The 14,759-nt window shown below is 40.4% G+C and overlaps 1 protein-coding gene across 2 annotated transcripts in view; it reads right to left on the bottom strand.

Moving 5' to 3' along the window:
* The window catches only part of M1AP (meiosis 1 associated protein), a 60,826-nt gene that overhangs the window by 33,593 nt on the left and 12,474 nt on the right, over window positions 1–14,759 (bottom strand). For both annotated transcript variants that reach the window (XM_069494868.1, XM_069494867.1), the window contains exons 2-3: window positions 7,504–7,689; window positions 4,364–4,532 (exon numbers count right to left, since the gene is read on the bottom strand). In XM_069494868.1, coding sequence (XP_069350969.1) covers window positions 4,364–4,532; window positions 7,504–7,689 — 355 coding nt within the window. The remainder of the gene's footprint in view (window positions 1–4,363; window positions 4,533–7,503; window positions 7,690–14,759) is intronic.

Here is a 14,759-nt window from a genome sequence, read left to right as displayed (position 1 = left end):
ACCTTTAGACTCTCTTCCGCTTCATCTGCCCAAAGCACCATTTTCATGATGCTACTCACCGGACCAAAGAACTCAGGCTTCCTCCTGGCCTGTTGATCTCTAGGCTGATAACCACCCACGTGGAGTAGCATACACTACTTTGCAATATTGTGGTTGTGTCCTGAGGACTTTAAGATTTTTAAGTTCCTTGAGGGCAGGAGTCCTGTTCGTTACTATTGCTAATGTCTTGATAACAACACCAAGATGAAGCAAAACACTAAGTGAAAAAAGGAATTAATTATGCAGAAAATACAGGCAAACTAGAATAATTTCAAGCAACGAGCCATATACACTTAACCCACAAAGAGGAATTACAAGCAATTTATGGGATGATGCATTATTTAGAAGCAAACAGGAAGTCACTGGAAGAGTCAGCAGCACTGACACAAGGTATCATATAAAGCTGCTTTCTTGCATTTAAAAGCTCTTTTATCAGGTAGCCTCAGAGCACTCTAAGATCTGTGCCATTAGAGACGCAACAAGTTCTTTCTAGGAATAGTCACTGAAGGTAGAAAAGAACACAGTCCATGCCTGATCTGTCCTCAGCCAAAGAGAAAGAAAAAGAGCTTCTCTATCACAGGTTCATTTTGAAAACCCAATGGGAAGGGCTCTGACTATTGGCCTGGAGAGCTATGATTGTCTCAGCCTGGGCCTATTCTGTGACCAGGAAGGTGGAGGTGTTACCAGACAGAGGGGATATAGGGAATTCCAGGCAGACCAAGAACAGCCCACTGATAATCTAGGATATACACCGATACAGAAATGAATAAAATGAGTTTCTAATCTCAAGGTGCTTAAAGCTTAAGGCAAGGGAAAAGATATCAACTAGTTTACAATTTAGGAGAGGAAACAAAATTATCACACAATAAAGCAATGAACAATTCTACATGGTATATAATTAAGTGCTAAATTGTGTGGTGCAGAACACAAGTGATGTAGTTGTTCTAAAGAGAGGAAAATCAATACAGTAGTAATTAACATAAATTAGGATTTAAGGAATGGGGAGGATTCCTTGGCTGGAAGAGCACGGAGGAAGAAATTGAGGGGAAAGGAAAGGAAATTCAGAGGAAAAGACTACTATGAATGGAGGGATGGAGAGAAAGGACAGTCAGTGAGGAGACTGGCTTGAGGAAAGCTGAGTGTGCCCAGTAAGTGAGAGCCCACGAATCACATGGCTAAGGCTGGTAACAATGTCTGTAGTTTTATCCACAAGTGTTAGAATCTGACAGGAACCATACCCTTAGTTACCAACCCTCCTACCTAATTAAAGGGCAACGGGGGTAGGAGGGGGAGGAAGAGTGAAGTTATCCACGTGGGACCAGGAAGAGATCAATGGTATCAGACAGCGGGCCCCTCCACGTGTGCATAACCTCGGAAGAGGCCAATAAAGCCAGAAAGGACTGCAGGACAGTGAACCATAACTTGAGTGTTGGATGAATTAAAACTGGCTGAGAAACTCTTTCTCCCATCCAAGTACTAACCAGGCCCAACCCTGCTTAGCTTCCGAGATCAGGTGCATTCAGGATGGTATGGCCGTAGACGAGAAACTCTTTCTTTAATGAATTATCTCTATGTATTTATACGGAAAGATCTTCAAGACTTTTAAACGCTATAATTTGGGAATCTCTACTTGACTTCCTGACTAAAATATTTTCATAAATTTCGATTGCCTTACAATGAAATCCAAAAGTGTTAGCATGGCATAGATGGCCCTTCTCATCTAACCCTTGTCTACCTTTACAGCCTGGCTCCCACCTCTGCCCGAGAGAGGCTATGGTATAGGGAACTATGGGCACTTCTCTGAAGGTTGATCATATCTTGCTTTTTCATGTCTCTGGATCTCTTTTTTTTTTTTTTTTTTGAGACAGGGCTTCACTCTGTTGCCCATGCTGGAATGCAGTGGCACAATCATAGCTCACTGCAACCTCCAACTCCTGGGCTCAAGCCATCTTCCTGCCTCAGTCTCCTGAGAAGCCAGGACTACAGGCACATGCCATCATAACCAGCTAATTTTTTAAAAAAATGTTTTTGCAGAGACAAGGTCTTTGCTGCCCAGGCTGGTCTTGAATCCTGACCTCCAGTGATCCTCCTGCCTCAGCCTCCCAAAGTGCTGGGATTACAGGCATGAGCCACCGAGCCTGGCCTGGGTCTCCTCTTTGAGTATCCATTTCCTCTTCCTGTGCTTGGCTAATTCCTGCTTGTCCTCTAAGACAAAGTTTGAATATTTCTTCTTCTAGGAAGTATAGGATTATGAGTGATTGCATTTTAATTTGTTTATGGTAAACACGAATATTTTTCAGAATGTAAATATCAAGAAAAATGTCATTTAACTATGTAGAGTTAAAATAAAATTTATAAAAGAATTATAAAAAGAAAAAAAAACATGTCAATAGGGTAAATGGAACAAGGGGAAAGACCACCATGTAGGACCACTCCATACTTTCTCTCCAAAATAATCCTAGGAGGTAATTCAAGAATAAAAGTCTAATTTCAAAAACAATTTTTTCCCATTGCATTAGCAAAGATTAAAAAAAAAAAAAAAACCAACCAAACAAGGATAATTCCTAGTAGGAAAGTCTCATTTACTATTGGTGGAAGTGTAAATGGTATGATCTTTTTGGAGAGCTTTTTGGTAATGCCTACTGAAGTGTGTATATATTGTTTTATCTCCTATTAACTTTACTTCTAGGAATTTATTCTACCGAAAATACTTGCGCAAACACATGATTATACACATAAACAGGGAAGGCTATATGACTTGTGGGTCCAGAGCAAAATGAAAATGCAGAGCCCCTGTTCAAAAAGCAGGGAAAAAAATGCCATTAAAAGTGCTAAAATATAAAACTTTTTCCTTTTTTCCATGGTCTCTTTCTTTTTTTTTCTTTTTTGTCTTCATTCTTTTTTTTTTTTTTTATTTCATCTTATTGTTATGGGGGATACAGAATTACAGGTTACATACGTTGCCCATGTACCGCCTTTCCCCCCAAGTCAGAGCTCCAGGCGTGTCCGTTCCCCAGGTAGTGCGCGTTGCACCCATGATGTAGGTATATGTCCCTCCCCCCCCACCCCCCCCTTCCCGAGTCAGCACCTTCAAGTGTTACATGGTCTCTTTCTTGAGCTATCATGGTGTGTGTGTGTGTGTGTGTGTGTGTGTGTGTGTTTTGTGTTTTTTTAAATTGTGGTAAGAATACAACATGAGATCTACCCTCTTAACACATTTTTAAGTGTATAGTACAGTATTGTTAACTTTAGGCATAACGTTGTACACCAGATCTCTAGAACTTATTCATCATTTTCATCATGTTGTGGTGTTTTTCTTTTATTTGCTATTAATGTCACATTCTCGTAGGCACCAGGATAATTGCCAAGCTAATGAGAACCCTCACAGGTGCCTGGGGCCCTCCTCCTGCAACTCAGCACAAAAGGCATGTATGCTGACCTTGACCCAGGTGTCCAGGCTCCTGCCCAGCAGTGGTCACTGGGTGGCTGGTGCAGAGGCCAGCAGAGGGCAGCAGTGGTCACTGGGTGGCTGGTGAGCTGGCAAATGAGTGAGCTCCCATTCTGGGGAGGTGGGAAGGAGGCAGAAGGCAGGGCATGTGTAAGCCTAGGTTCTCAGCTCCTGGCGCATGCTCCACTATTCCTTCAAACTTCACTTACAAAACACAAATTCAAAGATAAATTAAGAATTTTAAGACAATAACCAAAGAGCATTAAATCCCAAGCATGAGGCCTTTCTGCACTTAGGACTCCGTGTGACTACACTGGTCATTAGCTCATGAAGCCAGCCCATGCATATAAGTCTGTTCATATAGCATTAGTTATATAGCAAAATGTAAGAAACCAAATTGTTCATTAATAAGTGATTAAAGAAATAAACTATGGTACGACCACACAATAAAAAACCATGTAGCCATTAAAAATGACATAGACATTTAACACACATTAACAAAAAAGTTTTCAGAATATTAGGTATATCATGATCCCATTAAAATATTAAGTGTGTATGTGTGTGTATGTGTATGTATGTATATGTAAAGGAATGTTAGGAAGGATACCCCAATTTCTTCAAAGTGATTAGCAAAAGAAGGAATTTTCACTTTTTATGTCCATAATATTTCAGTTTTTACCATTATTTCTGAAATAAAATAATTGTTTAAAAAACTCAATTCCAACACCTAGAAACATATGTCTGAACTGCAGTGAAATCTGCTGGCTTCATCATTTAAGAATATAAAGAGACTGTAGAAAATAATCTTCCTGACCTATAAAAGACTACTCATTAAAATTCTTACCACTCTTTTTACCTTGTTAAAAAAATTCTTACCATCGTTGCTGGGATCTTCAACAGGAGACGCTGAGTCCATATGCTCTAGGATTCCATTTGTGACTTCAACAACCTGAAGCCTCCTGACTCGGACTAGGTCTGTATCTTTCAACCCTTCCTCCAGTTGTTTGACCACCTCTTTTCCAGGCTGGGAAGTCAGAACAGTAATCTGAAAGTAAATCCAAGAATCAACGTGTTTATTCTCCCTGATGTACAGAGTGAGGAACATAACAGTTTATATCTGGAGGATAAACACAGCAGAAGTCTGTGGTGGTGGCTATTGTGATTAATGCAAAGAGGATTTAACTCTGATTTCTCTTCTCGTTCAAGCTGGATCCAGTTGAGCTATTTCTTTTGCTCTTTTGACTCTAAAATATACTTACTCTTGACCAATATATCTGACCTGAAGGGATATTGAGGTATTTGTATATAATTTGAATGTTTTATTCCATCAGAATGAACACACTATGTTTGTTTGTTTGTTTGTTTGTTTTTGTTTTTGAGACAGAGTCACGCTCTGTTGCCCGGGCTAGAATGCTGTGGTGTCAGCCTAGCTCACAGCAACCTCAAACTCCTGGGCTTAAGCAATCCTTCTGCCTCAGCCTCCCGAGTAGCTGGGACTACAGGGATGTGCCACCATGCCCAGCTTATTTTTTTCTATATATATTTTTAGCTTTCCAGATCATTTCTTTCTATCTTTAGTAGAGACGGGGTCTTGCTCTTGCTTAGGCTGGTCTCGAACTCCTGACCGCGAGAAATCCTCCTGCCTCGGCCTCCCAGAGTGCTAAGATTACAGGTATGAGCCACCACGCCTGGCCCACACTATGTTTTTATTAGCAGTTTTCTCTTAGACTTTGAAACTCTGGATGGTAATTGTTAAATATATGCAATTTTTTTCGCACTTAGATGTTTTTGATTGATGAAGAGGGATGCAGAGGAAAGCACAATTATTATTTTAAAAGATTTCATTTTTAAAGCAGTTTTAAGTTCACAACAAAGCTAAAAGGAAGGTATAGCAATATCCCATATACCCCTTGCCCTCACATATACATAGCCTCCTCCATTATCAACATTTTCCACCAAAGTGGTATATTTGTTGCAATTGATGAACCTCTATTGACACATCATAATCACCCAAAATCCATAGATTACATTAGGGTTTCCTTTTGATTGTACACTCTATGGGTTGGAACAGATGTATGATAACATGTATCCATCAGTATAATATCACATAGAACATTTTCACTGCCCTAAAAATCCTCTGTGCTCTGTCTATTCATCCCTCCCCCCCACATAACTCCTTTTCCTTCTGGTATTGCCATTAAGCCATACCTTTTGCCGTTGTCCCACCATTCTTGGATATAATGTTCTGGTTTTGTATTTTGGCTTAAGCTTTTCAGTTTTGGAGGTTTCTACTGATATATCCTTAAGCTCAGAGATTCTTTCTTTAGCCATGATAAAGAAAGTCTACTAATAAGCCCATCAAAGACATTCATCATATCTTTTACAGTGTTTTTGATCTCTAACATTTCTTTTTAGTTCTTTCTTAGCATTTTCACCTGCTTACATTGCCTATCTGTTCTTGCATGCTGTCTACTTTATCCATTAGAGCCCTCAGTGTATCAAGCATGGTTGTTTTAAAGTCTGTTGTCTGGTAATTCCAATATCCCTGCCACGTTTAGTTATGATGCTTGCTCTGTCTCTTTAAACTGTGGTTTTTTTTTGCCTTTTAGTATGCCTTATAATTTCTTCTTGATAGTTGGATATGATGTACTGGGCTAAAAGGAAATGCTGTTAAGTAGGCCTTTAGTAATGTGGCGGTAAGGAATGGGGAGAGGGGACGCATTTTATAGTTCTATGATAAGATCTTGGTATTTTAGCTAATCTATGCCTCTGGACTGTGAACTTCACAAGTGTTTCTCAGTCCCCCACTCCACCACTTTAAGTGGGACAGGATAGCTAGTGTGGGCTGGAGTTGAGTATTTCTCTTCTGCTACATGGAAGGGTACAACTAGCTGGAGTTTGGCATTTCCCTTCCTCCAGGTCAGTTAGGTTCTGATAAAACCCCAGCAGGTTAGGCTCTGTTTAACTAGTTTCTCATGAGGGCAGAACTTGTTAAGAACAGAACACTCTGGTACATTTCAAATGGTTCCCTTTTCCCTCCCTGTCAGAGGCATGAGGGAAGTTTTCCCTGATATTTACTGTGAGGGCCCACTTGAGTTCCTGATGGTAAAACTCACAAAAGCGGTGGGGGCCCTCCTATGACTATGTCTCCCTGGAGTTTTTAACTCTCAGACTTGTCCACTCCTAGCCTCCAGCAATTTGTCAATTACAGTTCAAGTTTTCCTACTCCAGTACTGGGTCCCTTGGAGGTTTCTGCTCCAGTATCTGTTGTGATTCTCTGTATCTGTCTGATGTCTCTCCAAGTATGGAGGCAGCAGTTTGCCCCAGGGATCTAAAAAGAGATGTTCATTTTTTAGTTTGTTCAGCTTTTGAATGGAATGGTGACTTTCAAACTCCATATATGCAGAGCTGGAAACCAGAAATCCCACATAATTATTTTTTAACTCATCTGTTTGATCCTTGAGGTTATAAGAACTGAAACTGTTTTAACTCACACTCACTCATATACCTAGTGTAGTATCCAGCCTTGACTTATTTATATTTTTAAGATTGTCTCAGTCTGGCACCAGAATAGTAGCAATTTTTACCTTTGTTAATCCTAAGAAGATTTACTCAATTTTGTGCCAAGATTTGATTAAGAACAATTATAAATTCCTAAGCATACCTAGGTAAGTATAATACCAATCTAGGCAGTTCAACGTGTGCTTTACAAGTTCCAAAAATCTAGAGGCAGATGGCATATTCAGATTTTATTTTGATTTCAGTTTTTCCTTATAATTTACTTCAGTCCATATTTTTAGAGCTCCTCTTTATGCCTATGTCTATATTAAGAATTGTACAGGTTATAGGAAGAAAAGAAACATGTCCTCTGCCTGCAGGGAGCTGAAAATCTAGCCTTAAAAATTACATTCAATGTGTATGAAACAGAGAACAATGTGAGGATGATAAACAATGAAGCACCTAGACTGCCTGAAATGAGAAGATGGCTTGGAGTCCTAAAGGCTAGCATCTCTTACCTCCAGGGAAGTGTAGGTCAGAGCTGCACCTGTGGCCATATGTCTGCTATATTGTTTGAACTGCTGGAGCCCATCCACTACTGCCAACTGCAAAGAAGTGCCTTGTGGTCTGAAACAACCTTCTCTCTGTAACATGCGGAGTTCTGAGATGCAGGCCTGCAACCTAGCAAAGTTGCCTTTTACTTGCTGCAGAGAAAAATGAATCAGAAATACAAATTTTTAGGGATCTAGGTTTCAGATTAATTGGCAGTCTAAATTCATTATCAATAACTCCTCAGGAGTCTCTTCCCTTCCTGAAAATTTGTTTATTTGATCAATAACTATTGAGTGCCTATTGTGTTCTAGGCACTACACTAAAAATATTCCTTGCAGCAGAGGAAGAAAAATTATGATTATGTGGAGTTACCAGAAACAGGAAAGGAAGTGTTTTAGCCCATTCACTCACACAAAGGAAGGCCCGTTTGTGACTACGTAGTTTTACTTTGGGGTGAACTGTAAACTGGATGCCAAGTAGAGTTAATCTTAGACGTTATCTTCATTTCTCAGTCAGTTTGGGCACCAAGAGCTTTTCCATTAAAGAATGGTGTTTTCCCAGAAATATTGATATGGTTGATCATTTTAGAATGAATAAGGTCCGACCTAATCCACTCCTTAGGATAACTTTAATAAAGAAGAGCTACTTGGCTGGGCGCGGTGGCTCACGCCTGTAATCCTAGTACTCTGGGAGGCCGAGGAGGGAGGATCGTTTGAGCTCAGGAGTTGGAGACCAGCCTGAGCAAGAGTGAGACCCCATCTCTACTAAAAAAATAGAAAGAAATTATCTGGACAACTAAAAATATATTTAAAAAAATTAGCCGGGCATGGTGGTGCATGCCTGTAGTCCCAGCTACTCGGGAGGCTGAGGCAGAAGGATTGCTTGAGCCCAGGAGTTTGAGGTTGCTGTGAGCTAGGCTGACGCCGTGGCACTCTAGCCCAGGCAACAGAGTGAGACTCTGTCTAAAAAAAAAAAAAAAAAAAAAAAGAAGAGCTACCTCTTGGTTCTCCTCATCCTCCTTTATAAAAATTTGCTCTTAGGACGTGATCTAATTTAATTTGATTCCAGGTCAATGCTACCTCTCCTAAGGATATATGCATTTTGATAAATGGGGACTGAAGATTTGTGACATTATTTGAAGGAATTCCATGCATCACTAGCAGGTAGGGGGAGGGAAGGAACTATATCTTGGGATGGGGACACCTTCCTGACCAAAGAGCAGAATTGAGCAATATCAGCAATGTCCGTAAAATCTATGAGCACGAGCTACGATACTGCCAGGGTACAAAGACTGCTTAAGTCAACTCCTGCCTTGCTTAGCTCCACAGCTGCTTATTTTGCTTACATGCTCTTCTCCCCAAGTCTCTGGGGAAAAACACAAAAAATTGGACATTATTCTTACTCAAAGGGAAATTGCAATCTAGGTAGGAAAATAAGAAAACTACTCAAGAGAGAAATGAGAACAAATCATACTATAGGTGTAGCCTAGTAGGCTTCAAGTATTTCTTCTCATGTATTCTCTAAAAGAATCTAAAAAAACAATGTACCTCTTTATACATTTTAAAGTCAACATCTAGATTTTATAATTCCAAGTGCAAATAGTTGCTAAGGATGTAACTTGCAGCACATTTTAAATATCAAGATTTAAAAATAAAACTATAACATCACTCTTCAAAACATAATCCAGTGGAATCTAAATACATGGTGATTTCATACTTACCATTATTCAATTTAAAAAGTACATGAACAGGCCAGGCGTGGTGGCTCACGCCTGTAATCCTAGCACTCTGGGAGGCTGAGGCAGGAGGATCGCTGAAGGTTAGGAGTTCAAGACCAGCCTGAGCAAGAGTGAGACCCCATCTCTACTAAAAAATAGAAAGAAATTATCTGGACAACTAAAAATATATAGAAAAAATTAGCCGGGCATGGTGGTGCATGCCTGTAGTCCCAGCTACTCAGGAGGCTGAGGCAGAAGGATTGCTTGAGCCCAGGAGTTTGAGGTTGCTGTGAGCTAGGCTGACACCACAGTACTCTAGCCAGGGCAAAAGAGTGATATTCTGTCTCAAAAAAAAAAAAAAAAAAAAGTACATGAACAAGTTTTTTTTCAACAGGTGGAGATTTAGATTGTTCTTTTTTCCCCTTGAACTAACTCATATTTCCAATTCACTTTCCCCACAGAGAGTTTTATCATAATGTAAAATAATTTTATGTTTGGAAATCTTTTATTGATCATCCTATCATACTTCTCTGCATTAAAATTATCTACATATTGCAAGATTTCTATTAATAAATTTCTTATGATCATAGGCTCTACGTGGTACTCTAGATTGAGTTATTATTAGAATTATTGTTAATACACAATTGATTAAAACAACATATATATTACTAATTTTGAAAATAAGTGTTGGCGTAAAGCATAAACTTTAACTGGAAATGCACCTCTTAATGGCATAGACAGACTGGGTTCTTCTTTCAATTAGCTCAGGTTTATGTATATAAATTAATTAATTATTGCTCAAATGACACAACATTCAGCATCAATTCTATTCTTTTTTTTTCTTTCTTGGTGTTCAACATGCGTTGAGTTTATTGCATCATTATAAAAAGAGAAAAATCTTGTCTCCTCTTGATAGGATATCCAAAAGGTTGTAAAGAAATGTAATTTAAATAGTTCCAATTTGAGAATATGTATTAAAAAATTTTAAGGGTCACCTTGGCATTTTTTAAAGATTAAGTGTGATACCCTACAAGGCATTTCCATGTCATAAATTCATTCTACCACAGTTTATATGTAAAAATGCTGCACAATGTTCTAATTTTGTGTCTGCAGTTGTATTGCAACTATAGAACAGACACAGAATGATCCACACTGGCTGGAATCTAAATATTACTTCCCAGTGATCGGAGCAGTCCAGCCTGGTGCTGCCACATAAGGTATCATTATCAGATGACACCCAGGACCAGCTACAACTTCTGACTGACCTCATTGTTCAACCTACAATTGTGACCATATATTACCACACATTTAACATAAAAATTCATACCATTTGTTTCAGGAATATCTGAGAAAGGAATAAGTAATTATTCTATTTTGTGTCCTTTCCATGTTTTAAAATAAGCAATGTCCTATATACTTCTATTATCTAAGATTCAGAAGTGAAAACATTATAAAAAATATATATCCTTGTAAACTCTAGAATTTCTTTTTTCTTTTTTTTTGAGACAGAGTCTCACTCTGTTACCCAGGCTAGAGTGCTGTGGTATCAGCCTAGCTCACAGCAACCTCAAACTCTTGGGCTCAAGCGATCCTCCTGCCTCAGCCTCCTGAGTAGCTTGGACTATAGGTGCTCACCACCATGCCCAGCTAATTTTTTCTATTTTTAGTAGAGACAGGGTCTCACTCTTGCTTAGGCTGGTTTCAAACTCCTGACCTCAAGCGATCTTCCTGCCTCAGCCTCCCAGGGTGCTAAGATCACAGGTGTGAGCCACCTCTCCCAGCCAAAAACTCTAGCATTTCTAGTGTACAATACTCCCATTTTTTTGGCAATGCAGAATCTGCAAGCTGACTGCTCAGTTTGGGCATGTGTCAACCTGGAGAATGAGCATGTCCTATGGATTTCAAATGGTTTTGTGGAGTAAAGTAAGAGAATGACCCACGTGTAAAGTGTTATAAACATTTTACCATGGGAACCAAGGACTCATCTTCAAAGCCGATTGTCTCATTTTGATCTGACTCTATGAGGATGTGGTTGGAGGAAATCTAGTAGTGAGTGAAGTTCAGGAGAAGATGGGGTACAAGGAAGGCTGGGGCTGACACCTAGTGAGGGATGGGTGAAGGAATTCCACGATCAGGCTGTAATCAGCTGTCAGAGCAATGGACGGAAAGGACCTGTCTGTCCTGGTCTGCTGCGCAGGCCTTGGATGGAGCCCCCAGCTCATATGCAGACAGTTCACTCCAGGTCAAGGGTGCTCAGTGTGCAGGGCCACATTCTCCCATCACACAGTGCCTGTATCTGCAAGAGCCACCAATTTTAACTGAAAATACTTCAAGTCAGTGAACACTCTCTGTGTGAAGGAAAAAAAAAAAAAGAGTAGAAGAATGTTTTCAGCAGGTGAAAACCTATTATTCTTCAGACGGCAGCAGCGCCCTTGAACTCGTTTAATCATTTAGTTGTCACAGCAGGTTTGTAGGTGTGGGTGCCATGGGTCGGAAACGGTCCCCAGGCCTCCCTCGCACAACTGTTTTCAAGTGTGAAAGGGATTTTAAAAGTTCATCTACAATGGTACTTGGTCAGAGCCTGACGATCCGGAGACTGTTTCTGAAGGCCTTGCTTCCAGGGCTGGAGTCCAGACCGAGTTCCCACGAACGATTCCTAGGCTGCCCCATCAGTCTTCCCTCTCACCCAAATGAGGACGATTGTGTCTGGGTACCCTGCACCTGACAGGCCCGCGGGGTCGTCTCTATGTGCCTGGCCCAGGGCCTGGCCTCGAACCCCCGTCCTCTGTTGGGCCGACCCGCAGCGCGCGCGCCCCGGCTGTACCCGAGGCGTTGAGCCTGCTGCTCCTCGAGGCAGCAGCGCTCAGTGAAGCGGCAGACGTCTATGTAGGACACGTAGCAGCAGGTGAGGGCTGCCGCCCCGATGCCCAAGCTGAGGGGCTCGAATGCTGCCACCAACCGGGCCGCCAGCACAAGCAGCAGCGGCAGGTCCTGCCAGCGGCATCCCACCGCCTCGCAGACCGCGGCTGTGGCAGGACGGACTTCCGGGCAGCACAAGTCTCTATTCCTATTTTCTATTGCTATAGTACTGAGAAAACTTGTTCTCATAAATATAAGATGGAATGACAATCAGATTGTCAAATTCCTTCTGAGTTATATGCCAAAAATCATACAGAGAGCTGCCAATAAAAATGGTTTTTAATGATCCATCAGCGGCTACTTAATTTGGTCTTCCTTCAATTTTGTTAAAAACAAAGAATGGGAAACCATGTGGTTGCAAAAAGATTTTTTATGCAGTCCTAAGTCATTTACTTTCTTACCCTAATACCAATATTTTGAATTGTGGCTTTGTTTAGTGCCCTTGGAAAATGTTAAACCAAAGATAAGCACCTCTCACCTCTTCCTTTATATTTTGTGTTTTCTTTGTGAAGTGGAAGAAGGGTAACTGTGAAAGGGATGGTGGGAACAAAGAACCAGCCTGACAACCTCATCACAGGCATAATTAGAGCAGTTTTGGAAAAGACTGTCTATGGAAACCAAGGATCTAGAAATCAATCCTTTAAAATTATTTATTCCTGTGTTTTCTGGAAAAATCTCCTTGTAGCCCTAGTGGTATGTGTACCCCAGTTTGAAGAGACTAGCATAAACTATAAATGCTTTAGCAGGTTAGAAACAAAAAAAAAAGATCAGCATTGTTAGAAAGGAGGTGGGACTGGGCTGAGACTTCAAAGGGTAAGATTGGTGGAAAGAATATAGTATTTTTCTGTCTGGAGTGGGGTTGGTAAAGGGCACAGAGTCCAAAACAAACAAAGGTATGGAGGTTGAAAATATTAATAGATATTATGTGCTAGATATTCCTCACCAGAGTGAGGAAATGTGCCTGATAAGAGTAGAAGATGCTTGTTAAGCAGTAGTAGGCATTTTCACTGAAAAAGAATTTTTTTTTTGAGACAGAGTCTTGTTCTGCTGCCCAGGCCAGCGTGCAGTGGTATGATCACAGCTCACTGCAACTCCAGTCTCCTGGGCTCTAGTGATCCTTCTGCCTCAGCCTCCTGAGTAGATGGGACTATAGGCACACACCACCACGCCCAGATCATTTTAAAAATTTTTTGTAGAGATGGGGTCTCACTATGCTGCCCAAGCAGTTCTCGAACTCCTGGCCTCAAAGGATCTTCCCACCACAGCCTCCCAAACTGCTGAGATGACAGGTGTGAGCCACCATACCTGGCCTGAAGGAGTATTTTAATTGAAGAAGAACTAGGTCCTAGCTCAAGGTTTTAGAGCCAGACAGACTTGAGTTCAAAACCTGGCTCTTCCTCTGGTTAGCTGTAGGAATATAAGCCTAAATTTCTTCAACTAGAAATTGGAGACAATAAAAATACTTAAGTATTAAATGAGTTAATTCGTGGCACATAGTATATACTCAGTGTTAGCTGTAGTTGTTATTTTTGTCACCATGAAACCCTAGAAGCATTTGGGACATTGCTGATTAAGCAGAGGGGTTTCTATTGACTTAATGGCCCTGTTCTACAACTGACAAAGGAAGTGAAAAAATATAGTTTCAATGTAAATGACATAGATATATTTACTCATTCATTTGATAAAAAACATTTATTATTAGGTGCTTATGATGTACTGGGTACCTAAAAAAGAATTCTTGTTCTCTAATAATCTTATAAACAAGTGAGATAAGTAGCTTCGGAATACGAAGGGATAAGAGCTACAACAGAATGAAATTTTTCTATGTATGTTGACCAGTTATTGTCTTTCTTTCCCACTAGAATATAGGCTCTATTAAAGGAGGCACCTGATCTGTCTCTTCATTGCCAGGTCTGTAGGACCTACAACAGTACTTAGAATATAACTGATATTAAACAAACAATTTTAAATAAATAGATGCATATATAATACATTTCAGAGGGATGAAAAATATAAGTCAGAAATTTAAAATAGATATACAGGGATTCTCTATAATATCTTTGTATTATTTTGTAAATATAAAATTATTCAAAAATAAAATGTTTATTAAAAAATACCCCAGAAAAATAATAGGAAAAATATGGGATATTATTTTGTGGTAGAGAAGTCCTTTTTTTTTTTTTTTGAGACAGAGTCTCGCTCTGTTGCCCGGGCTAGAGTGAGTGCCGTGGCGTCAGCCTAGCTCACAGCAACCTCAAACTCCTGGGCTCAAGCAATCCTCCTGTCTCAGCCTCCCGAGTAGCTGGGACTACAGGCATGTGCCACCATGCCCGGCTAATTTTTTCTATATATATATTTAGCTGTCTATATAATTTCTTTCTATTTTTAGTAGAGATGGGGTCTCGATCTTGCTCAGGCTGGTCTCGAACTCCTGAGCTCAAACGATCCGCCCACCTCGGCCTCCCAGAGTGCTAGGATTACAGGCGTGAGCCACCGCGCCCGGCCGAGAAGTCCTTTGTAAACATGACAATAAAAGTAGGAGACCACAAGGGAAACATGTAGATTTGACTACATAAAAATTCAAAT

The sequence above is a fragment of the Eulemur rufifrons genome, chromosome 19 (assembly GCF_041146395.1).
Source record: "Eulemur rufifrons isolate Redbay chromosome 19, OSU_ERuf_1, whole genome shotgun sequence".
Taxonomy (NCBI): domain Eukaryota; kingdom Metazoa; phylum Chordata; class Mammalia; order Primates; family Lemuridae; genus Eulemur; species Eulemur rufifrons.
Note: the sequence above shows the minus strand (reverse complement) of the source record. Positions and strands in the feature narration are given on the sequence as shown.